Source organism: Puma concolor, chromosome D3 (genome assembly GCF_028749965.1).
Source record: "Puma concolor isolate L17-30 chromosome D3, mPumCon1.1.hap2, whole genome shotgun sequence".
Taxonomy (NCBI): Eukaryota; Metazoa; Chordata; class Mammalia; order Carnivora; family Felidae; genus Puma; species Puma concolor.
In genome coordinates, this window is record NC_141678.1 from 7223187 (window position 1) to 7249190 (window position 26004).

Below are 26004 nucleotides of genomic sequence, written 5' to 3' on the forward strand. Positions count from 1 at the left end.
GTTGTAGTCTCTCGGGACTGGTCCGCCCTTTGTGCAGCTTCGCGGCCTGTGTTTGGAGAAAACCCTACCGGGTGGCTAAGCGCGGCCCGGAGCCCTAGCTAGCGGTGCCGCCCTACAACCTTCGCCCCCGGCCCGGCGGCCGGCTCCGCCTCTTCTCGAATCTTTCCCACAGCCCAAGATGGCGGCGGAGGTGGATTTTGGCGACCTAGAGCTGTTCGAGGCGTTTGACCACCCAGAGGAATCCATTCCGAAGCCCGTTCACACCCGCTTCAAGGATGACGACGGCGACGAGGAGGACGAGAATGGGGTCGGCGACGCGGAGCTGCGGGAGCGGCTTCGGCAGTGCGAGGAAACCATCGAGCAGCTCCGCGCCGAGAATATCCTTCCCGCTCGCTGGGCCCGGTCACCGGCGTGCGGTGGGCGGCGAGCCCTGGAAGGCGCGGGCGGAAATTCCAGGGGGGCCAGAATTCCGAATAATCTCCCTGAGGGCTGAGAGTCGAGGGTTCGCTTGCGTAAGCAGCACCGGGGGCCTCGGCGCCAGCCTCTCCTCTTCTGGGTTCGGCGTCCTGGACTACACTCGCTCTTCCCGTCCCCCAAGCTGGAGCTGGTTTTTAGGGCTTTTTTCAGACTGCTACATTACAGACTGGTTACCGCTTCTCTCCTCTTCTCTAAAGTCGTTATCCGATTTTATTTTTTGCGGCCAAGCTTAAGTTCATGCAGTCATGCTGTAGTTGTGTATTAGGAGGTAACCGGACACTCAGCCCCTTAGCGTAGGTCTGTTTTTTAGGGCGGGGCAGAAGCTAGTGGCCCTAGGATGTAGAGTTGGGGGTTCAAGGATTTGAGGCATGCACAGAGACATGGTTAATTGCCTGATTAAGATTGGGGATTCATTTTAAAGTTCTTCGACTTTTCCGTGGTGAAGGTGCCGTCGCAAAGGTTTGGGAAAAACGCGCCAAGTTTCCGTTTGGCTTCGTTACATGATTACAGCTTTTCTGGCAAGATTTGCCAGTATGTTTATTTATATTCTTACCGGTGGGTTTTTTTTTTTTTTTTTATTATATGCCGATGATTTCAGTTCAAATGAAACCCTGAAAGCGGTTGGTAAATCATTTTTGAAGTTTTTTTTTTTTTTAATGTTTGTTTATTTTTGACAGAGTGTGAGCGTGTGAGGGGCAGAGAGGGAGGGAGACACAAAATCCAAAACAGGCTCCAGGCTCTGAGCTGTCAGCACAGAGCCTCCTGCGGGGCTGGAACTCACGAACTGTGAGATCGTGACCTGAGCTAAGTCGGTCACTTAAACAACTGAGCCACCCAGGCGCCCCCTTCTTTTGAAGGGTTTTGAAGTCTGATTTTTTTGTTTCGTGATGCTTTTCCCCTCTACGTTTTTATATGTAAAACTTCGAAATACAGAGAAGTTGAAAGGACTGTACTGGGAACATCCATAGTTTCCATCCTAGAGTTTTCCTTCCTTAACAGTTTGTTTTACTGTACTTACTTTGTCGCTTATCATGCTGCTCTTTCTTAAGTGAATTGCTGTTTAACTTCTGATGGGGTACGGTTGTTTGAATAACATTTTTGGTTCGGTCTGTTAGGTCTGTCAGTCGCTTTTGAACTATATGACCTTGTCTTAAATATCCATGTTGGAAGAGATGAAAAAACTATCTTAATGTTTAGGTTTAAATGTCTATCCCTGCAACTGAACAGGAGCTGGGTTAAGTGTGTCATTCTCGAGATATTTGCAGGTCTTTTGATACTAACATTCTGACGCCAAAAGTGAGAGGGAGTAGTTAAATTTTATGTTATTTATGATGTTGTTTGATGAGGGCTTGTATTCCTTAACGAGTAATAACATCAAGAACTTAAAAGAAAATTGAACATTCTGACTCGACCGAGGTATGAGATATTGCAATTACACTATTGTTGTCTTTTATTTTTTATCCTGTTGTTAATATTTAGCTATAATTTTTTTGTAAAAGGAATATTTAGGATTTTTGTATTATTTTTCAGTATACTCCGAAGAAATCAGTAATGATGCTTTATTTTTAATTTCTGGGGATAAAATTTGAAATCTCACAACTGCATTGAATTTTTAACTAATTTGTTATTTTGGGGGGATGTTAACTGGATTTATTGCGGTGGTCATTTCACAACATATACAAATACTGAGTCATGTTATGTACCTGAATAACTTTTTTTTTTTTTTAAGATTTGGATTTTTCTTTCTTTCTTTCTTTCTTTTTTTTTTTTGGAGAGAGAGAGAGAGAAAGAAAGACAGTAGGCGCAAGTGATCGAGGGGCAGAGAGAGAGAAGTGGGACTCATGTTTTACCCGCAGTGGGGCTCGAGCTCACCCCAAGCTGGTGCTCACGTTCAACCGAAGAGGGCCTCGAGCTCACCCAGTATGGAACTCAAACTCATGAACTGTGAGATCGTGCCCTGAGCCAAAGTCAGATGCTTAACGACTGAGCCACCCAGGCACTCACCTGAATAACTTTTAGGCTGATTTAATGGGTAAAAATATTTGTGAAGCACATCCAAAAAATTTTGACTTAATGTTTCGAACAAGCCGGTTTGCCGAGCTAGCCGTTCTTACTCCACAAACGTTTCTGGGACGTCAGTTAAGATTACAGTATTGCTCCAGCTGAAGATTTACTTATGCAGTTAAACTATGTTCATAAATAGGAATGATGCACGATTTCATTTTAGAAAGAGAAATAAATGTGCTGTTGAAGAAAGTACAGTGAGTAGGTTTGCATTCAGACCTCTGACTTTAACAGATAGAAGATTAAATGCTGGTGTCTCTTAAAAAAATTTAACAGGTCAGTAAATCTAAAATATTTGTCTAAGTACATATTTATCATGGGGAATCGTGTTGTCAAGCTTCACAATTTGGGGTGCCTTGATGCAATGGTACATGCACTTTTTTGTTTCTGGTACCAGCTGAAGTAACCGGCTACATTGGTGACTAAAAGGTTTAAAATTTCAGAATTCAGGGGTGCCTGGGTGGCTCAGTCAGTTGAGCATCCGACTTCAGCCAGGTCACGATCTCGCGGTCCGTGAGTTCGAGCCCCGCATCAGGCTCTGGGCTGATGACTCAGAGCCTGGAGCCTGCTTCCAATTCTGTGTCTCCCTCTCTCTCTGCCCCTCCCCCGTTCATGCTCTGTCTCTCTCTGTCTCAAAAATAAATAAATGTTAAAAAAAATTTTTTTTAAATAAAAAAATAAAATTTCAGAATTCAGACGTATTTTGGAAAGCTCCCCATGCCCTACCTTCCTTCCTCTATGTGAGTACACTTTGTGGATCTAAACTCGCTGTTGTTTTGATATTAAATGTGTTGAATATCACTGGGATTCCTCGAAAATCATAATTAAAAAAAAAAATTTTAAGTTTTTTTTGAGAGAGAGCACATGTGGGGTAGGGACAGAGAGAGGAGAGAATTCCAAGCAGGCTCCGTGCTGTCAGCGCAGAGCCCGATGAAGGGCTCGAACTCACAAACTGTGAGATCATGACAGTTGGCATCAAGAGTCAGATGTTTGAGCCACCCAGGTGCCTGAAAATCATAATTTTTAAAATATTTTTTAATGTTTATTTAAAAAAAATTTTTTTAATATTCATTTTTGATTGTGAGAGACAGAGTGTGAGCAGGGGAGGGGCAGAGAACGAGGGAGACACAGAATCTGAAGCAGGCTCCAGGCTTTGAGCTGTCAGCACAGAGCCCCATGTGGGGCTCGAACTCACGGACCAGGAGATCATGACCTGAGCTGAAGTTGGGCATTTAATAGACTAAACCACCCAGGCGCCCCTAATGTTTATTCATTTTTGAGAGAGGGTGTGAGTGAGCGAGGAAGGGACAGAGGATCTGAAGCGGGCTGGCTCTCTGCTGGCTGCAGAAAACCCAGCCCCAGTGTGGGGCTTGAACTCAGGAACTGTGAGATCATGACCTGAGCTGAAGTCGGACACAACCAACTGAACCACCCAGGTGTCCCATTTGTTTTTAATATTCAAAGGTAGGTAAGCACACTTTAGGGTTGATAATTTAAACAAATATTTATTTACAAAAGGGTTATAATCACCTGAGTTTAAATGATTATAGCATCATAGGCTTTGCCAATACATGAGGCAAGCATTAGTATCCTAAAAAAGGAATAAATTAAAATTTTTCTTTTAGAATTTGTGGTCTTCGTGATGTCATACTGATAAAGCATGCTACAGAAGACTTAGAAACAAAAAGAAATAAAATTATTTAGATAAATTTTGTACCCCAAGTCTCTTGGTTTAATCCTTATTTTTGGAACTGTCATGATCAGAAGTTTCCTTTTTGTCCCGTAAATATTTTTTGCTTTATATTATGAAAAATTTCAAATGTATGGAAAAGGAACAGTGCAATTAACACTCACGTTTTCATCACTTAGATTTAACAGTTAATATTTTGCCATATTTCCTTCTCATCACATATATACATTGTTCTCTAAATATTTCAACATGTAACTTTTTAGAAACAAGACTTTTTCATGCATAATCACAACACAACTATCACAGCAACTGGTATGATTTTCTTAATAACATTCCCAGCTCAGTCCATATTCGTATTTCCCCAACTGAATGTCTTTATAGCTGATTGTGCTTGGACTCCAGTCAAGGAGTTATGCAATTGTGTGTGGTTTTTAAAAACCATCATGTATTCTTAAAAAGAGAAATTCGTGCAAATTCAAGCAAACTTCTGAACTTCTTCATATTTTACTTTTGTTTCTTGATCTGAGCAATTCCAAATATAGACTGATTTATTTCACATGCTGCGCAGGTAAAGGAATAGGAGGCAGGTGGGCAGAGGAGGAATCTGAGAGTCAGCTGGTGCAGATTACCACCGGGACATTGGATATTGTGCATTGTGCAGATTTTACAGCCAGAGCCACATCCTCCCTCTCTCTCTCTCTCTCTCTCTCTCTCTCTCTCTCTCTCTCTCTCTCTCTCTTTTTTTTTTTTTTGCAGTAATTGAAAATCAAATCCAGGAACAAGAACAATATACTTTTTACATTTCTGCTTTAGAATCTGGGATTTGGAATAATGGAATGTGCTCTGCCCTTGAAGAGGCTGAAGTGTTTCCTTGTATATTACTAAGCTAAATTCACTCTGATTTTTTAGAAATATATTCTTGTAACCTGCTGGTTTATTCTGACCCTCCCTTCCCCCGGCTTGTAAAGAAATGATCCATTAGATAAAGAAATGTTTTGGTTGAAAACTGGAAGATTAAGCGTAGTTTTAAATTTTTTGTGAAATATTTAAAAAACTTTTTTTAAAGATTTATTTTTTTTTTTGGAGAGAGAGCAGGAGCAAGGGAGGGGCAAAGAGAAAATCTCAAGCAGGCTCCACGCTCGGCACAGAGCCCCATGTGGGGCTCAATCCCACTATCCTGGGATCATGACCTGAGCTGAAATCAAGAGTCGGATGCTCAACTGACTGAGCCACCCATGCACTCCATTTTTGTGAAATATTTTTAAAAATATGTAAGGGATATCTCTGTGTAAAACCATTAAACTAGGTAAAATTTGATGAACACTTGGATTTTTCTTGAGAACAAGAGTTCTTGGTGGTTCTTGATCTTATTTGTAAAATATTCTATAATCTTTGGTACTTAAGAATTACAAAAGTTATGTGTTCATATATACATGTACGCGTTTTACTCTAATACCTTCTAAGATTGTTTTAATTTCTGTTTTAGTGGAATATTGGTGAACGATACTAAGTTAGATGGACCTTTGTTACAGATTCTCTTTATGAACAATGTTATTTCAAAGTAAGTAATTTTCCCCTTTCTACATATAATAAGTTAATGTGTTAATGAAACAACATCTTCCGTTACTATGCTGTATTTATTTGCACTTATTCCATTTTTATTCTTTTACTTAAAATTTAGGGAATCGTGGGGCTTTTTTGTTTTCTGGTTTTGTTTTTTTGAGAGAGAGAGAGAGAGAGGGCACAAATGAATGAGGGGCAGAGAGAAAGAATCCCACTCAGGTTCTTCACCATCAGCGTGGAGCCTGAAGCAGGGCTTGAGCTCACCCCATGTGAGGTTCGACCTCATGAACCAGGAGACCATGACCTCAACCAACTGAACCACCCAGGCACTCTAAGAGCAAGGACATTAGAGTCTATAAACATGAATTTGAATCTGGGCCCTAACTTTGTACATGTGTGAACTTGGGCAGGTCACAACCTGTCTGCATATCAGTTTCCTCACTGGAAAACAGATGCTAATAGTAACCACTTCTTAGGTAGTTAAGTGAGTACCTATAAGAGCCCAATAGCCTCTAATAAAAATAACAACTGGTACCACAGCAATAAGTAATGTTAGTCGTTTCTCCCCCAGAATCAGATAACTGGGTTTACCCTGTTGGTCGTCTTCAAAGCTTACCCACATAATTTTGTGTTTGTGTGAATGTGTGAAAGAGAATTAGACCTTTGCAAACCTTCCAGCATGCTTGGGTCTAGGGTGACTCAGTGTATTCCTCCAGTGCTTGCTAGAACGTTGTGAAATGTTTTGAGACTTTGCCCTGTCCCTTCCGCAGAGCGTGGTCATAGACATTTCAGACAGTTACTTGCCCCTCTCCTGAGTCACTGAAGCATAATCGTTATCTTGCATACTAGGCAAGGTAAAGAAGGTAACAGCATATGTTAGTTAGAGTGTTAGCTGTGTGGCAGGCCCATCACCTACCTATCTCTGCCTAGGTGAACCTGCTGCTCTCAGGGGTGGGGACGCTGGATGGTGAGGGTGGCAGTAGCAAGGTGCTGGGCACAGCTGGGCGTGAGCACTGTCATCATCATTGGATTTGAATCCGCGTCCACTCTAGCTCATGGCAATCTCATTTCTGCACCATGTATCTGCCATTTTGCCTGCAGAGATCTTGGAGTGTCAGAGCTAAAGAGACCTGAAAGATCAAGTCTGGTGAAGAGCAAGATGGCTGCCCCACTGCGGCCAAGCTGGGTTCCACGGGCCCCTCCTGAACCGAGCGTTAACAAATAGTTGATGAAAGTGGTTCTTGACCTGGGAAGCTGGAGAAAGTAGACCTCAGTAGTTTCTCTGCTTCATTTTGTGTTTCCATTGCATTTTGGTGTTTTGGTTTTTTTTGTTTTTTTCCCAGTTTAACATTTATATAGTATTTCCTTCTGTGTGGATAGGGAGTCTCTGGGAGGAAGATAGGAAGAATGTACTAGCTGTCTTTTCATTGCAGAGAAGGTGGCTGGGGCACAGACCAGGAAGGAAGCTTTTCATTATGTAACCCCTTTACTTCTTTTGGATTTTGAACCATGCTTTATATAGATTATGTATTCAAATTTTAAATATGTAACATTTATAAATAAAATCCATTTATTCTCAGCACCAATATTTGCCACTGTTACATGCCTAACACTACCTTAGGTTCCCATAATCATGTTAACTCGGCAACAATGTATATTTCTTTTTCTGAGGAATAGGTTCGTGACTGTTACAGAATCAGTGATTTTGATAAACCTGTGAAAATCACATTAACGGCATTTACTCCTGACATCTTCTAATAATGCATAAGATTTCAGTCTATTCAGTGTTTTACTCTGCATTCTGACTGTTGTGTCCTCTCATGCAGGCAATACCATCAAGAAATAGAGGAATTTGTGTCAAGTTTAGTAAAAAGATTTGAGGAACAGCAGAAAAATGATGTGGAAAAGACTTCCTTTAATCTTTTGCCCCAGGTATTTCAAACTTAAGAGACTTTAAGATTAACAGGTTATGCTTTTCACTGCCGTCTATTAGGCCACAGGGATCCTCTTGTATCCTCATGAAAATGACTAAGTGCAACCACTGTGTCCTATACCTGAAACTAATATAACATTGTATGTCAAGTACAACTAAAAAAAGAAAAAACAGGATTGTTAAAACTGTTCACCTCCCATCCTTCAACTGGGCTTCCTTCATTGGTCTGACCAGTACAGCCACAGGCGATTCCTTTGTATTGTGGCTCCTTTTCTCGGGGGAGTCCTAGACCTGGCTACACTCAAAATTAGTCTTTTACCCCCCCCCCCCCACCATTTCCTCACTTGGACATGTGGTTTGAGGCAGAAAATTAATTTTAAGGCAGAAAAAAAAAATCTGTATTTCTGGAGTTTATAAAAGATGAATTATTTTTCTCTAAAACCAACAGGTTTACCTGCTATTCTATTTTCTCCTCTGCTTATTGGAAAAAATCAATAGCATGCCCAAAGAAATCTGAGAGATTTCACTACGTGAATATCAGAGCGTGAATTTATATTTTAAAAAATCAGAATTATGATTTCTGGGCTTTTTTTTTTTAATTAAAAGTTATGGTAAGTAGACTCTGTCAAATAAGGGTTGTTAGCTGTGTATCCTGAGAATTGGGAGAACAGAGAATTCTGAGTAATTAAATTTTTTTTTTTTTTAATTTTTTTTTTCAACGTTTATTTATTTTTGGGACAGAGAGAGACAGAGCATGAACGGGGGAGGGGCAGAGAGAGAGGGAGACACAGAATCGGAAACAGGCTCCAGGCTCTGAGCCATCAGCCCAGAGCCCGACGCGGGGCTCGAACTCACAGACCGCAAGATCGTGACCTGGCTGAAGTCGGACGCTTAACCGACTGCGCCACCCAGGCACCCCTCTGAGTAATTAAATTTTTATCACCTTGAGTTTTTACATCTCTTAAACAATTTTTAAAGATTTAAGAAACAAAATACATGTAACAATAAAAACCATACAAGGAGTTTTGATTCAAGGAGCACTTCAGAATTTTGTAGTGGAGGGAGGTCTATGAGAGTTCTATCAGTATTGACCACTAATGTAAAATCATAAATGTTTTAGTCTTTCTGGTTATCTGGTTTTAAGATCGTCTACTTTGTCATTTTCAGCGTTGAGAGTTTATTTTTTTTTATATGTGAAATTTATTGTCAAATTGGTTTCCATACAACACCCAGTGCTCATCCCAAAAGGTGCCCTCCTCAATACCCATCACCCACCCTCTCCTCCCTCCCACCCCCCATCAACCCTCAGTTTGTTCTCAGTTTTTTGTTTTTTTTTTTAATTTTTTTTTTTCAACGTTTATTTATTTTTGGGACAGAGAGAGACAGAGCATGAACGGGGGAGGGGCAGAGAGAGAGGGAGACACAGAATCGGAAACAGGCTCCAGGCTCTGAGCCATCAGCCCAGAGCCCGACGCGGGGCTCGAACTCACGGACCACGAGATCGTGACCTGGCTGAAGTCGGACGCTTAACCGACTGCGCCACCCAGGCGCCCCCTGTTCTCAGTTTTTAACAGTCTCTTATGCTTTGGCTCTCTCCCACTCTAACCTCTTTTTTTTTTTTTTTTTCCTTCCCCTCCCCCATGGGTTCCTGTTAAGTTTCTCAGGATCCACATAAGAGTGAAACCATATGGTATCTGTCTTTCTCTGTATGGCTTATTTCACTTAGCATCACACTCTCCAGTTCCATCCACGTTGCTACAAAAGGCCATATTTCATTTTTTCTCATTGCCACGTAGTATTCCACAGTGTTGAGAGTTTAAATATTTAATTCATTCAATTTAATACATAAATTAATATTCAGTAACACAAAAGTCATAGTCTACACTAATGCTTCAGAAGGCGCTGTCTTTTGTATCTTTTGTAATTTTTAAATTCTCCCTCTTGTGAAATTTATTTCACAAACCTCCCTAGCTTTCAAACTTACCGTAATTGTGACAATGTTGAATTCAGAACTTTATATACCTTAGTGGTATGTATTAGAAAATAAAGGGGTGTGTTTAAATTTCTAATATTTGAAATTTGAACTAGTTAAAAATTGGTTACCTTCTATAACTGTTTTTCTTTGTGTTAGCCATCTAGTGTTATGCTAGAAGAGGACCATAAAGTGGAAGAATCGTGTGCCATTAAAAACAACAAGGAAGCTTTTAGTGTAAGTTTGGACATTTTAGTTTTGAATCCTGCAAAAATATGTTTTCTATCCTGTGTCATTTGGGTGGCATTGAAATGATAAGGTGGCATAGCCATGTGTCATCAGATGATCACCACCCTTTCATGAAATTTGTTACAAGCAACAGTTTAGGCTTCAGCCTCTAGATAATATGGTTCACTTTCTAATAATTACTGGATACACGATAGACAGACGTTGGAGGACTTTATTTTTGTCCTGACGAACTTTTTTTGCACGTGCGTTTCATGAACGCGGATGATGATCTGGAGCGCGTGCTTGTTGCACGTACAGATGGGGAAGGATAAGTAAGCAATGTAACAGATGGCAGATAGGAGATTAAAAATGTTGACAAACTCAAATGGCGGTGAAAAATCGAAGAGGCATGACAGGGATAAGCCTGCCCTTAGGCCTTTTGGTACCTGTGCGGAATTCCACCGTGTCAGTGCAATGTAGCGGTGTGATTTTGCAACTTCGGTTTTTTTCAGATGATGATGAAATCCTGGATTCTGTTCGAGGCAGACTAGTTTTCATGTGTAGGGAGTGACGTGCCCCATTGACCTACCACAATCTTAAGGACATGGGGCCGCTGGGACTGTGAAGCGCGCACAGCCTTACTGCAGAGATTGACAGGGGATAGCGTGTCTCTGCAGATGTGATCGAGGCGTCATGTTAGATCACTCTGTGTGGTGCCGGGTGGGAGGACCGGGACCAGCGACTGCGTGGACCACAAGCAGGCACAGTGCAACTCAGCCTTCAGTGCAAACTTCTGTCAGAGATGTGAATACGAAGTGGTCGGACTCGTTTAAGGAAAGCAGATTCCACATTACCCGAAGAAGTCAAAGACTGAGATGCTATCAAGGCGCTTTAAAGAAAGAATTTGAACTATGTAACTCTTCCTGTCCCTTCTAACTCTAGGGTTCTGGGCTAGAGAGTGGTACCTGCCTGGAAAGCGGGACTATTGTGTATTATTAATTTACTTCTTTAATAAATACTAATAAATACAGAATGTTCCCTTGTCAGGGACCCTTCTGGGTTCCAGAGACAGCAACGAAAAAAAAGGGCAAAGTCTCTGCTCTCATTGAATTACATTCTAGTGGGGCAAGAAAATAGGTGAGGCTAAGGACTTAGAGGGTAACTGTGGGGCGTTTGGTTTGTATGGTGAGTAGATAGCGACAGCCTCTCTGAGCCGATAACAGAATAAATTGAGGGAGTGAGCCATCATGCAGTGGAGAGTATTCCAGACTCCAGGCAGTAGGAACAGTGAGTGGAAAGCCCTGGGTCAGAAGGGCACACTGACATGTTGCTCACTGTTTACCAGGTACTGTTCGAAGCTCATTACAGATATGCTCGTGAAGGTACTACTAGTATTCTCTTTTTACAGATGAGGAAACAGATGTGGAGAGCTAAGTAACTTGCCCTGAGTCCCTTAGCTAGTAAGTGACAAAGCCAGGGCGTGAATCCAGGCCTTCTGATTCTGGAGCAGATCGAAATCTTTATATTGCCTCATAAGCAATAGTAAGGGCTTTGGGTGTTACTCTGAGATGAGAAGTCCCTGGAGGATTTTAAGTAGAAATGTGACATGATACGACTTGAATTTTTGAAAGAGCTGGCTTCTTTTGAAAGAGCTACACAGTGTGTAGCTGGTTACATGTGGAAGCTGGAAACTGGCTAAGTGACTCTGTTGATCTCAGGTGAGAGAAGATGGCAGGTCAGTCTAGAAGACCAGGGCTGGACGTGAGCAGGGGTTAGAAGCTGGATCTACCTTGAAGGTAGAACTGACCAAATGTGTTGACGAATTGGATGCATAGAACACAAAAGCGAGGGAGTCGTCCAAACGATGCAGGTTTTTGGTCTGAGCAGCTAGAATGAGGTCCTTCCCTTTCCTGTGATGGGAAAAACTGGTGGGAGGCGTAGCTTTGGAGTGGAATGGGAATCTGGTTCAGTTTTAAATAGGTGAGTTTGCATGTCCCGGAAACCTGTCAGTTGGCACTTGAATCTACAAGATTGGAGTTGAGGCAGAACCGGATATTTGGGGTGTCCCATACATTCGTACTTCATACCATGGGCCTGGACGAATCACCTCAAGAGTGCAGGTAGAGAGGGGGACCGGACTGAGTCTCACAGAAGATGGAGAGATGAGAAGGATTGGTCAGCAAGGTAGGAAGAACACTGAGAGAATGGTGTCCCGGAAGCCAGAAGAAGTGACTGACCTGTGTCCGTCGTTGCTGACAGGTTAAGGTGAAGACTGAGCCGTCCACTGAATTTGGCTGCATGGGGCCCATGGGGGAGCTTAGCACCATGAAGGAGGCAGAAGCCTTTCTGGAGATGTTCAAGAGAGAATGGCAGGGCCATCTGAGGAAAAAAGTGGGGGGCTGGTTTAGAGGAAAAGAGATTAAATCAACACCATCTAAATGCAACATGTGAACCTTAAGTTCTTGCTTGGAAAAAAAATAAAGCCTAGAAAAGGCATTTTGGGACCAGTTGGGAAAACGGAGTACAGAATGGATATAGATGATATTAAGAGTTTATTAACTTTCTTAGGTGTGACAGTGGTATTGTGGCTTGTAGGAGAATGTTCTTGTGCTCAGAAGACCCATCCTGAAGTGTTTAGGGATGAAGTGTCACGAAAGTAGTCTGTCGCTGGTTATGTGTAGAAGCTGGAAGCCCGTTAGGAAGTTACCATATTAATCTCAGGCAAGAGACAATAATGGCTTAGACGAAGATGATGGTGGTGGCTTGCTTTCTCCCGGTGGCTCAGTAAAAAGTAAGTGTGCGTGTGTACCTGTGTGTGTGTGTACGTGTGTGTGCACGTAAGGTATCCACAATTGTTGGATCTAAGAGAGTAAGTACATACCTGGGTGTTTACTGTAGCATTTTCTCGAGTTTTCTGTATGAATTCCTCCCCGCCCCCCGAATTGGAGAGGAAGGAAAAGAGTGAGCGGGAGGGGAAGGAAATAGTAAATACTTTTCTGCATTGTCTTGCTACCAAGGGAAGCGAGGAGACGGGTGATTGAAGTCTGAGGAGAGTGCAGCTGATGGTCACCATCTCCTGGAGAGGGAAACTGTGACCTCGGCGACACAGGGGCATTTAAAGATGGAGCTTTTTACCTGCACCTCCAAATCTGGCTCCTTTAGGGAGTTGAGTATGACTTCTAATCATTTCCTCCAAAATTAAAGCGTTAAAACAATTAATCATAGTCTTACATTATTTAATGTCTTTTTTTCCTGCTTAAATAGCAATATTTTTTGACTTGTTTTCTGCAGGTTGTAGGAAGTGTCCTGTATTTTACTAATTTTTGCCTTGATAAATTGGGGCAACCGCTTCTAAATGAAAACCCTCAGCTTACCGAAGGATGGGAAATACCTAAGTATCCTACATAGTGAATGAAGATCTTTTATGCATCTTGCCATTAAGTTCACCTTTTAAAAAAATTGACCAAATTTTGCAGACTATGATAACTGTTCCTTAATAAAATTCACTAAAGGTACCAGCAAGTCTTCAGCCACATTGTTTCTCTAGAAGGGCAAGAAATACAAGTAAAGGCAAAAAGGTTTGTGTGGGGAGTTGTTTTTGTTTCCTTCTTCTTTTTAAAACTTTTTTAACCAAAACCATAAACTCTTTTAGCTTGAAAAATTAATATTCTTTATTGCTGGCTTACTATAAAGAAGTTATAGATTGAGCTAGAATTTTAATATGTAGACATATTAAATGTTTAAATTAGTCATGTGTTTATTGGAATTCATTGGTTCACGCCTGATATGCTTGGGTGGGTGGAAAGTGTCATTGTTGCTGTCAGTTTGGTTGCTGTCTTATAACCATCTGCCCCTTCCTGAGTCACCTAAAGGAAATACAATCTGTTTGCCTCGGTTCTTCTGTTATTAACCACTGACAAAACCCAGAGGTGACAGATTAGTTGGGAACGTAAGGGTTCTTGGTTAAAAGACTCGGATAAAAGTCCTGTTTGTTTAAACCACTGAGTACAGGAGGTGAAAGCGTCCTCACTATTGCAGATGTTTGTAATCTGTGATCTGCGTGCTTTCTTTCTCTCTGATACACTTTGCTGTCATAATTGTATTGATTTGCTTTTATGTCTAATTTACATTATGCAAATCTTTGTTTTTTGACCAAATAGGCCAAAGCCTCACTGTTTCAATTGTGGTTCTGAAGAACATCAAATGAAAGATTGCCCAATGGTAAATTTTTCTCCTATAAAAAAAAAAAATCTTTGAATTAGAGCTTTCTAATGTTTTCAGCACATTTCTGGCATTGTGTGAGATGAAGAAGCTAGCTGCGATAACTTTCTTTCGGTCCTTGAATTTGAAAGCTTTTCAAGTTTGTACTTAAATTTTAAGACATTGGATTTTTAAAACTAATAACTTGTTACAGTATTCTGTATTTGAGATGAATGAAATATGAGAGTTAATTTTTAGAGTTGATTCTAAAAACTTGATTTTAGGTTAAGATAATTGTGAGGTGATAACAAATTAAAATGACTGCTTCTCTTCCTTGCTGTATTTTTCTAATAGTTACACTGTCTTTTATACTTGTTACACATTAAAACTGGAATAGTTTGTTTGCTTGACCTGAAACAGTGTTTAGTTTTATTTAATTTCTGAAGTACTTCTAAACTGCCCGTTACCATTTTTCTCAACTGCGTTATGCTCCAGCCTCGGAATGCTGCTCGGATAAGTGAAAAAAGAAAAGCGTATCTGGACGCCTGCAGTGAGACAAACAGTCAGAATTTTCAGCAGCGATACCACGCGGAGGAGGTGGAGGAGAGATTTGGAAGATTCAAGCCGGGAGTCATTAGGTACCTCTGTCGTTTTAGTGGAGAATGTCATTTCGACTTCATCAGTATTTGGAATGTTCTGTGTATCCAAAGGGTGATGGTGTGATCCGGAGGGCGGTGGTCGGTGTGTAGGTCTGCTCTAGCAGCGCCTAGATAATGTGCATCTGTTCGTTCAGAAACTTTCACTGCAATCTCAACCGTGTATCTGTTAAGCACCGGGTCACTGTGTGGAACCTATGACACGGAGTTGTTTTAACACATCGGGGACGGTATGTGTTTTAATCCAAACAAGAATACGGTATTTTTTTATTCCTCTTTTGTTTTTACATAGCGAGGAACTTCAGGATGCATTGGGCGTGACAGACAAGAGCCTTCCACCTTTTATATATCGAATGCGCCAGCTGGGGTACCCGCCGGGGTGGCTCAAGGAGGCCGAGCTGGAGGGCTCCGGGCTTGCGCTCTATGATGGGAAAGGTATAGTATGTGAAGTTAGATAAGTCGGCCCAAATGTTATTGTGAGAGAGAGAGAGAGAGAGAGAGAGAGAGAGAGAGAGAGAGTGTGTGTGTGTGTGTGCGCGCGTGTGCACACGTGCACGTGTGTGTAACGAGAGAGCTACAGTAATATCTGATAGGAATGGCTGGCTTGATCAGTGTGTGCTGAGGGAACTAAAAACTATCACAATGGTGTTTCCTTTGTTTTACAAGGAAGGAACTAAAACCTCAAGAATTACCAGATGGTTGGTTATCTGGACCTGCTCCAGATATTTGACTATGCAGGCCAAAGAATCAGCTCTCCAGCTGGTCCTCATAAGCTCTTGCCTTGCTCAGAAGTGGTAACAGAAATCTATTCATCAGTGAATGCCAGGAGACCTAAAATACAGGATACATAAATCCTCTCGTAATCTAGAACCCCTCCCTTAGGTATCTGCTATAGAGGAATAATCACACATGTGCACAAGGGAAATATGTGTATGTGTTTTTGTAGCATTGAATATGATAGTGAGAAATTGAAAGCAACATTAAGGCTCTAAAGAAGAATGGCTGACTAAACCGTGGTAGATCTGGGCTGTGGGATCCCTGTGGTAATTAAGGAGGAGAGTGCATCTGTGAGCTGACATGGCAAACTCTCTGTGCAATGCTGAGTTTCTGCCCAACATACCTATCGTGTCATTCAGAGAATCCCACGTGGATGAAACAGTGCTCTGTGTTTTTTCTGAGGACTGATTTATAAGTATTTTGGGTTTTTTTTTAATGTTTCTTTATTTTTGAGAGAGAGAGAAAGAGGGAGTCAGAGTGTGAGTGGGGAGGGGCAGAGAGAGAGGGAAACACGGAATCCGAAGCGGGCTCCAGGCTCTGAGCTGTCAGCACAGACCTTGATGCAGGGCTCAAACCCACGAACCGTGAGATCATGACCTGAGCCGAAGTCAGACGCTTAACCGAGTCATCCAGGCACCCCAAAAGTATTTTTTTAAACGTTTATTTTGAGAGAGAGAGAGAGAGAGAGAGAGAGCGAGCGAGCATTAGCAGGTAGCAGAGAGAGGGGGGACAGAGGATCCATAGCAGGCTCCTGGCTGACAGCAGAGAACCTGATGTGAGGCTTGAACTCACAAACTGGGAGATCATGACCTGAGCCGAAGTTGGACATTTAACTGACTGAGACACCCTCCAGTTAGATTTTAGATTCAGACTCATTGAAGCCTTTCCTGACCACCTTATTTAAGTATATCTCTCATTGGCCTGCCAGTCTTTTATCACTGGACCCTGTCTGTTTCTTTCATGCCCTGTATATTTATTTCTCTGTTCTATTTCTCTACTTCTATTTTCCTAGCTAGACAGTCAGGTTTGTAATTGCTAAAACCATTCATATTTTATTCACCAGTATATACCCTGGCATATAGCACGGTACCCGCAATGTGGTAGATGTTAAATAAATACTTTTTAAAAAAGTCTTCACCCATACAGCAGACTCAACAGTGGTTCCCCCCGGGGAAAGAAAGAGGATTGGCCTTGAGATTATAGTTTATCTCTAATCCCCTAAATCTTTTAAAAATGAAAATGTTTCTCTATATTACCTAGATATTTAAAAATATTTTTATTTTTTAGTTTATTTTTTTAACATTTTTTAACTTTTTTTTTTAATGTTTATTTATTTTTGAGAGAGAGAGAGTCAGAGCACGAGCAGGGGAGGGGCAAAGAGAGAGGGAGACACAGAATCCAGAGTAGGTCCAGGCTCTGAGCTGTCAGCATAGAGCCTGATGCGGGGCTCAAACTCACGAATGGCGAGATCGACCTGAGCCGAAATCGGGTGCTCAACCGACTGAGCCACCCAGGCGCCCCTAACAATATTTTTAAAAATTCACCAAGCTGCTCCTTTTCAGTTAGTGCCAAAGAGGTATTTAGGACAGCTCTTTTAATATATCCCCAAGTCGTGCAGGCATTCAAGTTTTCTGTAGGTGCTTGAATTCCTGTTGTTTTCTCAAGTTCTCTCTCTTTTTTAGTTTGTTTGATTAGAGATTCTTTGGATAAATGTTGTGGATGGTTGAAGTCTTTTGGATGTATTTCAATTGGCTGAGCCATCCTAAGCCTCTTTTAATCTATAGATACCCTTCCTTGTTTTTAACAAAGCCACATTTTGTCCTTTCGGGTTTCCGAGATTTTGCTGATGCATCTCCATGGTGTGTTATTTTAGCACGTTCCTCTGTCCCTGTCTTTATTGTGATGGAATCAGTCACTAGTGGTCGTTGCCTGTCTATACTTGCTAATGATGGGTTGCAAAATGGTTATATACTCATTCTTTTAATACTTCTTAGCTTATTAGCTAGAATACTTCTATAAAGAGAAACTTCTCATAAACCATTTAATTACCTTACGTATATAGACACCATAGGACTGGCAAAATAAACGTATGATTTACTTAGTAGTTTTCAAGATAATAAAGTGTTTCCCAAGTATCCTTCTCTCATCTGTAAAGTGGTTTTGTAAAGTAGTACATACCTCTTAAGGTTGTGGTGAAGATTACCAGAGTTAATACTTACAGGCCATTTAAAACATAATCTGGTACATGATAAGACTTAGATAAATGTTTGTTAAATGAAGACATTGGAATAGAGCATCAGGCAGGTCATTGGGTCAGCTCAAACTAGACTTCTAAGAAACCCATGGAAGAACCCAGGTTTCCAAGATTTTCAATATTCATTTACTATCAAAGTATTCTGTCCACATTGTTTAAAAGTTTCTAATCTAATGATCCAGAACATTGTGATTGAAGCCATTCTCAGAATAATTATTCTCAGAATAATTCTGTTGCCTTGAATATAAGTACTTTCCTAGTATAGTTTTGGTCCGGGGAGGGATTTATATTGGCATCTAGCAATGTTAACCTTCTGATGGTCTCTGACAGATGGTGCTGATGGGGAAACAGAAGCTGGAGAAGCACAACAGAATAAAAGTGTCACTTATGATCTCTCGAAATTGGTAAACTATCCAGGTTTTAATATATCTACTCCCAGAGGAATTCCAGATGTAAGTATACCGTGTTTTTATTCTTATGGGACATAACATTATTGTAAGGATTGTTAAGAATTGTTAGCTTTGGGGGCGCCTGGGTGGCGCAGTCGGTTAAGCGTCCGACTTCAGCCAGGTCACGATCTCGCGGTCCGTGAGTTCGAGCCCCGCATCGGGCTCTGGGCTGATGGCTCAGAGCCTGGAGCCTGTTTCCGATTCTGTGTCTCCCTCTCTCTCTGCCCCTCCCCCGTTCATGCTCTGTCTCTCTCTCTGTCCCAAAAATAAATAAAAAACGTTGAAAAAAAAAATTTATAAAAAAAGAATTGTTAGCTTATAAAAAAAAAAAAAAAAGAATCGTTAGCTTATGTAGCAGTTACTGTGACATGAAGAAGTAAATGTGTTACGTGTTCAGCTTTGTAACTTCCTATATGTTGTCTAGAATCTTAAGTGATACCTTGTGTTCATTCAAAAAATTTTTTTTTCTGATTTATGCCCTATGAAAAGGAGTTAAAATGATTAAATTCTGTAAATCTAAAACTATTCTAAAATTATGCTTTAAAAACATGGGTAAGTTCTTTGGAATTACTTGGTAAAAACATGGTAAAAACATGGGTAAGTTCTTTGGAATTACTTGGAAAGTAAATTTATGCCTTTAATAAATCTAAGTTAATATAACTCCTTTTCCTATCCAATAATTCCTTTTCCGCTTTTTTCATTCCAAAGTAAAATTTCTCATTCCATATGAGAATGGTTTCTGCATTTATTTAATCTTTTCCAACTTTCATCTTCTATTTCAAGACTCAACAATGACCTGTTGTGGTGATGGTGTGGTTGTATTTTAAGTTTATTTATTTATATCGTGAGAGAGAGAGCGAGAGCGCGCCTGTGTGCGTGCCCAAGCCTGGGAGGGACAGAGGAAGGAGAGCAAGAATCCCAAGCAGGCTTTGCACTGTCAGCGAAGAGCCTGACACAGGGCTCGAACTCATGAACCATGAGGTCATGACCTGAGCCAAAGTCAGATGCATAAACGGACTGAGCCACCTAGGCACGTGATGTGGTGGTTGCATAAAAAAATGCATTTTTAGGTGTTCGTAGGAACTGGGAAGCAAAGAAACCAAAGGTCCGACCTTAGAGTCTAGTGAACAGATATGAAGACAAGTGTGTAATTAATTAAGAGCTAAACTGCATGGCACAAACCATCAGTGCCTCTGGAAATGGTCCTAGTACCAGCCGACCTCAGAGTCCTCTGGGGAGTGCTCGGTAGAAGTATGCCTTTTTTTTTTTTTTTATTTTTTCTATTATTGTTATTATTATTATATTTTTAAAGTTTATTTTGAGAGAGAGAGCAAGAGAGAGAGAAAATCCCAAGCAGCACTGTACCAGCATCACTGAGCCTGACATGGGGCTCAAACTCACAAGCTGCAAGATCGTGACCTGAACCAAGATCAAGAGTCAGACATTTAACCAACTGAGCTACCAAGGCATCCCTTTTTAAGTTTGTTTATTTTTGAGGGGGGAAGAGGGGCAGAGAGAGAGAGGGAATCTGACGTGGACTTGAACCCATGAACTATGAGATGACCTCAGCCAAAGTTGGACGCTCGACTGACTGAGCCACCCAGGCTTGCCTTTTTTTTTTTTTTTTTTTTTTTTTTTTTAATTTTAGAGAGAGTGGGTGTGACTAGGGAAAGGGATAGAGAGAGGGCGAGGGAATCTTAAGCAGGCTCCACACCAAGTGCAGGGCCCAACATGGGGCTCAATCCTACAACCCTGGGATCATGACCTGAGCTGAAATCAAGAGCCGATCATTCAACCAACTGAGCCACCCAGGCACCCCAGAAATGCACGTTCTCGAGTCCCACCCTTAGACTTAACTGACTTGACCCTGGAATCTGGAGGTTTGACAGGAGCCCCAAATGATTCTTCTGGAGAACCCTTATTGCACGTGCTCATAGAGATGAGAGAGAAGGAAGGGATGTTGAACCTTAAAGATGAGTGCCGGGTTTGGAAAGGGAAAGAACAGAAGCTGGAAAGTGGTAGGAGAGGTGAGCCTTGAGGGACCCTGTAAGCCGGGCCAGTGCGTGCAAGGACGGGGCGAGGGAGGCCAGAAGAGAGTCCGCTCGTCACTGAGTACAGCTTCTGCTCGTAGTAGGTGGAACCTTTTGGGGCCAAGTGATTTTGTCAAGTAAGCTTTTAGTGTTCACTTTCGATCATGTTGCTGGCAGGGTTGGGTGGCTGGGTTTTTTGTTTTGTTTTGTTTTTCCTTCAATGCACCATCCTTTTCGTTAATTCCCCAGAAAACGAAATGTAATTTGAGACCTCCATTTTACAGAATGGAGGTCAAAGTATGATGTTTTCCAAACACAGGCTTGTTTTTTTCCTTGTCTTCTCACCATTAGGAATGGAGGATGTTTGGGTCCATACCGATGCAGGCGTGTCAGCAGAAGGACGTGTTTGCCAATTACCTGACTTCTAACTTCCAAGCGGTAAATAGCTTCTCAGGGTGAGGTTGATAAAAATTGATTGCCTTCTGTTGGTGGACTTTTGTAACTCATCAGCGTCTTCTTGCTCTTTGGCTTTGCTTCGAAAGCACTCTGTGCCTTCTGATGCATCCAAAGGAAAAGGGCGGCTACATTCACCATTTACCTACGCTTTGCTCCACATTGGTTTTCTGCGGGGTGGAAGGGAAGGACTGGAGTCTCCTTCTTCTGCCCCATTAACTTGTGCTTGGCTTGGCCCCTCCATCAGCCGAGCATGAGGTCTGGCAGCAAGAGGTCTTCATCCCAGTCCAGCCCAAGCAGTCCAAAGAAGCAGAGGAAGGAGAGCAGCTCAGCAGCCTCCCCCGCGGACATGGAGCTCGACTCAGGTGGGTCTCCTCCTGTGGTCTCAATCTCACTGAGAAGGTAGAGGGATTGTGCACGCTCCTGAGTTCCAGGAGGAAGGCTGGGCCGGTTTGAGCACTAATGAAATGCTTTGATTCTGTCCTTGGAGATGAGAGTGACACCCCCTTGTACTGATAAAAGGTAAGGTGGGAGACAGCTTGGTGTGAGGGCCATGCCGGCCGGTTAACTGAGTTCCTGAGTCAGGCGATCCTTGCCGCCCAGTCCCAGTGGTCCTGATCCGGACCAGGCCCTCGGATGGGGGCAGGGCCCTGGGACAGGCAGTGGAGAGTGTCCCGCTTCGACAGCTCTATCCCAAGAGGAGGAAGGGCAGAGCTGAGCCAGGCTTTCCCAGGGAAGGACCATGAGGAAAATCTGCCCTCCTGGAAATGCACAGTGGAACAAAGGACTTGCCCTCTGATACTCCTCTGGCTTTTTATTCTCTTAATCCTCTGGGCTTAACCATGGAAGTGGTGGCCATGCAGGACTGTGACAGCCCTTCTCAGCATGTCAGCCAGCAGTGGGTCAGGACAGTCATGCATGCACCTTTCCGAGTTCCCCCCCCCCCCCGAACTGTCCACACTTCCTTTGGGCTTCCCCTTGGGACTGCTGGGGTGTAGTTTAGATGTTGCCCCCAGAAAGCTCTGGAATGAATCAGAACTTTATGTTAACTTGATAAATTCCAAAGCTGCTCTGAGTCCCAGACTGAAAACTCATTCCTTGCTCTACCTCCCATCCTAAAATATGCCCAGCCACTTTGGTCCTTATAGCTGGCACATGTTTTGAAGTGAGATTAAATGGCAACATTAAGATACAATGAATGTTGGGGCACCTGGGTGGCTCAGTCTGTTAAGTGTCCGACTCCTGGTTTTGGCTCAGGGCATGACCTCACAGTTCATGTGCAGGAGACCCGCATTGGGCTCTGTGCTGAATTTTCTCTCTCTTTCTTTCTCTGCCCCTCCTGCACACATGCTCGCTCGCTCTCTCCCTCTCTCAGAATAAATAAACTTTAAAAAAAAAGGAAAAAGAAGATAAAATGAATGTAGATACCTTAATAAGATGCTATCTATTAATGTAAATTGCCCTGATTTGATTGTGAGGGATTCACCTGTCTTATTTTCAAATTCCCAGAGAAAATTTAAAGGTCACAGATTAAATCCCCTTAAAATCCAAAATCAAAGCCCCCCAAGCCATTTTCCCCAATTTTTTACTTTGCTTAGTCTCAGCCATAGGAGTTCTTTTTTTTTTTAATTTTTTTTTTTTAACGTTTTATTTATTTTTGAGACAGGGAGAGACAGAGCATGAACAGGGAGGGTCAGAGAGAGGGAGACACAGAACCGAAACAGGCTCCAGGCTCTGAGCTGTCAGCACAGAGCCTGACGCGGGGCTTGAACTCACAGACCACGAGATCATGACCTGAGCCGAAGTTGGCCGCTTAACCGACTGAGCCACCCAGGCACCCCTCAGCCATAGGAGTTCTTGATGCCAGAGTTCACACGCCAGGCTTTTAGTTAGTACCTACAGCCTGACATCAGTGTCCATTCTCACTTTTTTATTTTGCCCGAAGCAGTGCTCAAATACGAATCATGCGATCATGACCTGAGCTGAAATCTAGGAGTCGGATGCTTAACTGATTGAGCCACCCAGGCTCCCCCCACCCTTTTTTTAAGTATATTTTTTGAATTTGCCTAATTTTTAAAACCTGTGCTGTTTTGGATACCTCTACTAGACCCTGAGGATAGGAAGATTCACGAGACACAACTGCCGCCCTTAGTTTCCACTCTGCGTGGAAACTGCGCCACCTAGGGCGTGCAGAGGTATAAACCCCATTTTGATATAAATGTGGTGACCTGTGGTGATCCATACAGAGCCCCAGAGCTGGTTACACGTATTTTAGTGTCAGAGGGGACAAACCAAGCAGCTGTGCTGGATGAGGTCGTAGACCCCGATCAAGAAGGACTTTGAGCTGCGTCCGGAGGGATAAATTCAGGGATTTACCATGGAGATGAGCAGGGTTAGGACATTTGAGTCCGTGGGAAATGCAGATGCAGACGCGTGAGACATCACGGCACACTGGTCCAAAAGCAGAGTGACACCTGGGGTTTCAGCCTGGCAGAAGAAATAACGTGGTGCAAGGAGGCAAATTCGTGGTCATAGAGGGCCTTGTGAGGCACAGAGGAGATCAGATCAGCCTTTGTCCTGATGGAAAGCACTGAAGGTTTCTAATGAGGTGGGAAGGTTAATGGGCCCAGACTCATGCTTCACAAAGATAGTAGTTTGGAGAATGGATATAAGGAAGAGGAGTCCAAAGCACAGGCGATGCCAGGCTTCCTGAAATAATGTCTTGGCTGCGACGGTCTGCCAGAGAGAGTAGGCCCCAGGGAGCCGAGGACTGGGGGCGGGGTGCAGAGGGAGACGAGGGCCTCTCTGGCGATTAGCAGGTTCCGTGTGGGAGAGTTCAGCCAGATACCACTGGTGGCACCATAGTGGGAACAGCATGAAGGAGCGGAGTCCGGATTCGAGGAAAAGGTCGGATCTGTTACGTCTGGGACATATAGGTGGTGATGACCATTGACCCGTGAGCTACACGAACCCGCAGTTGAGGCAGGCAGGCAGGACCAGAGGTGCAGAACTGGGGAATAAGCCAGAGTGTACCCCACCCCGTCTCCTCAGTTTTGTCTCCTTCAGCAGCCCCGCCAGCAGCGTTTCCAGCCGTTGTCCCACCACACTTTCCCAGGAACCCCGTTCTGCAGCTCCCACAGACAGCCTGGGGACCGCTCGCGCCTCCGGCCGGCCTCCGTGCCCACTCTCTGTTCCCTCACTCTGAAACGCTGCATGGGGCCAACGGGTGGATTTCCCGCTTCCTTCAAGCTCCTGGTGCCGGAAGAGCCTGAGGCGCTCCCTGCGGGCGTTCTTTCCAGGTGCTGGTGGTTATGGAGCCTCCAGGGCGTCCCCTCTCCAGCCGGTGATCTCTGGCCATTGACTCTCCGGGCACACCTGAGTGCAGACACCGACCGCTGTGACAGCTGGAAGTATCACAACTTTTTTCTTTCAGATGCGGAGGTCCCTCACGGCTCTCCCAGCGGGGAAGCTTTCCGGTTTCAGCCACCGCTGCCCCCTGGCACTCCCCCTCCTCTGCCCCAGGGGACTCCGCCGCCCATCTTCACCCCTCCGCTCCCCAAGGGCACCCCGCCGCCGACTCCCAGCGACTCACCCCAGACCAGGACAGCGTCGGCAGCCATGGATGAGGACTCACTGACTCTGGAAGAACTTGAAGAGCAGCAGAGGCGGATATGGGCGGCCCTCGAGCAGGCCGAGAGTGTGAACAGTGATTCCGATATTCCCGTGGACACACCTTTAACTGGGAATTCGGTTGCCTCTTCGCCTTGTCCAAATGAGCTAGACCTCCCTGTCCCAGAGGGAAAACCCTCTGAAAAGCAGATGCCTGATGAGCCCGAGGTACCAGACACTTGTACAAAAAAGTCGGAAGTTGAACATTTTCTGAGCCCAGACTCTGAGCCGACATTGCTTTGCCAGAAGGAAAAGGAAGAGTCTACTCCGATGGACTCTAAAGATGATGCCCTTCTTGATAATGGCAACGTTGTGTCGAACTGTGACATTAGTAATGGAGGCAGTCAGAAGCTCCTTCGTGTGGACTCCAGTCCTTCAGCAGCCACTAAAGTTCATAGTCCTGTACCTGACATGAGCAAGTTTGCAACTGGAATAACGCCATTTGAATTTGAGAACATGGCAGAATCCACTGGAATGTACCTCAGGATAAGAAACTTGTTAAAGAACTCGCCCCGAAACCAGCAGAAAAACAAAAAGGCTTCTGAATAACTCCTTGACATAGTGCCACGAGCTATTTAATTATCTATAACTTTGTGTTCTGTTCATTAGTACCAAATGGAGATGAGATTGTTTTCCTATTTGTCCCTCCCATGTTTAAAAATCTATCCAAGGCTTAATTGTGGCCTTAAGTCAGGCCTATTTTAAAGAACAGAAAGACCGGGCTTGCTGGTTTACTATATTTTATTCTTAATGCTAAAAACTTGTGGGGACGGGATGTAAGTCCGAGCTGGTTTAGAGATAGTTCGTTAAGGTTTATACTACTTTTGGGTCGTGAGTGTCTGTCAGGAGTGATGGTTTTTATCTGTCTTTTGTACGTTGATTTCCCTTTCTACATTTTGCTAATTATCCTGTATATAAGTTTAATATATCACTTTTTAAAAAGAAAAAAATTCTAACCATTTTAAATGCATATTTCAACTCTGACAACCAAATGAGAAAAATCAGGGATGAGCAGCTTTATCCCATTTGGGGTATTTTTGTAAGTGATTTACACACATCAATTTTAATAACACTTTTACTTTTTTTGTAACTTCATTCTTCATATAAGTTTGCTATACAGGTGCGTTCATCTTTGTGTACAAAGGTTTAATAAATTAGCTTTCATATACATAATCTAAGACTTTGAATACAAAAAAAGTGATTCACAGTTAGTGTACCCAACGTTGTAAGTTTGGAAGTAAATTATGTGGTTGCAAAAATTAGTGGTAGCAAAGAAAATCTAGGAAAATGCAAGTTTGAGTGTTTTCAGTGTTATTTCAGCCTTAACTATAGAGACAGCAAAATCTTTTAAAGTACTTATTTTGAAAAAAAAAAAAAATGAGGGCAGCTAGCCTTTGTACAAAAATAACTTTCTAAATTTGAACCTTAAGATAATTAATGCTTAAAAATAAAAAATAGACATAAACAAATTGCTTTTAATTGTCAGATATATAACATGGAGATGAATTATGTTTTTTTTGTATTTAAATGGAATGCCATCACATTGTAACAGTCGCATCCCTGAAAATAAACATACAGCTGATCTTGAA

At 42.8% G+C, this 26004-nt stretch overlaps 1 protein-coding gene and 1 non-coding gene across 4 annotated transcripts; both read left to right on the top strand.

Moving 5' to 3' along the window:
- ZCCHC8 (zinc finger CCHC-type containing 8) lies at window positions 1-26004 on the top strand. 3 transcript variants are annotated; one of them, XM_025933256.2, is made up of 14 exons: window positions 1-377; window positions 1851-1893; window positions 5718-5792; window positions 7621-7726; window positions 9859-9936; window positions 13219-13322; window positions 13440-13505; window positions 14088-14148; window positions 14623-14765; window positions 15076-15218; window positions 18145-18266; window positions 20645-20731; window positions 20994-21111; window positions 24180-26004. In XM_025933256.2, exons 1-14 carry the CDS (start codon window positions 179-181, stop codon window positions 24962-24964), a joined length of 2130 nt encoding a protein of 709 aa, XP_025789041.1. In that variant the 5' UTR covers window positions 1-178; the 3' UTR covers window positions 24965-26004. The 3 variants fall into 3 exon arrangements, with proteins under 3 accessions (XP_025789041.1, XP_025789042.1, XP_086537701.1); XM_025933257.2 differs by lacking the exons at window positions 13219-13322; window positions 13440-13505; window positions 14088-14148 and having other exon boundaries at window positions 2-377; XM_086681575.1 differs by lacking the exons at window positions 1-377; window positions 1851-1893; window positions 5718-5792; window positions 13219-13322; window positions 13440-13505 and having other exon boundaries at window positions 7684-7726.
- Window positions 6458-6592, top strand: LOC112870546 (small nucleolar RNA SNORA9). Its single transcript, XR_003224500.1, has one exon. It is a non-coding gene; the product is annotated as a small nucleolar RNA SNORA9 (small nucleolar RNA).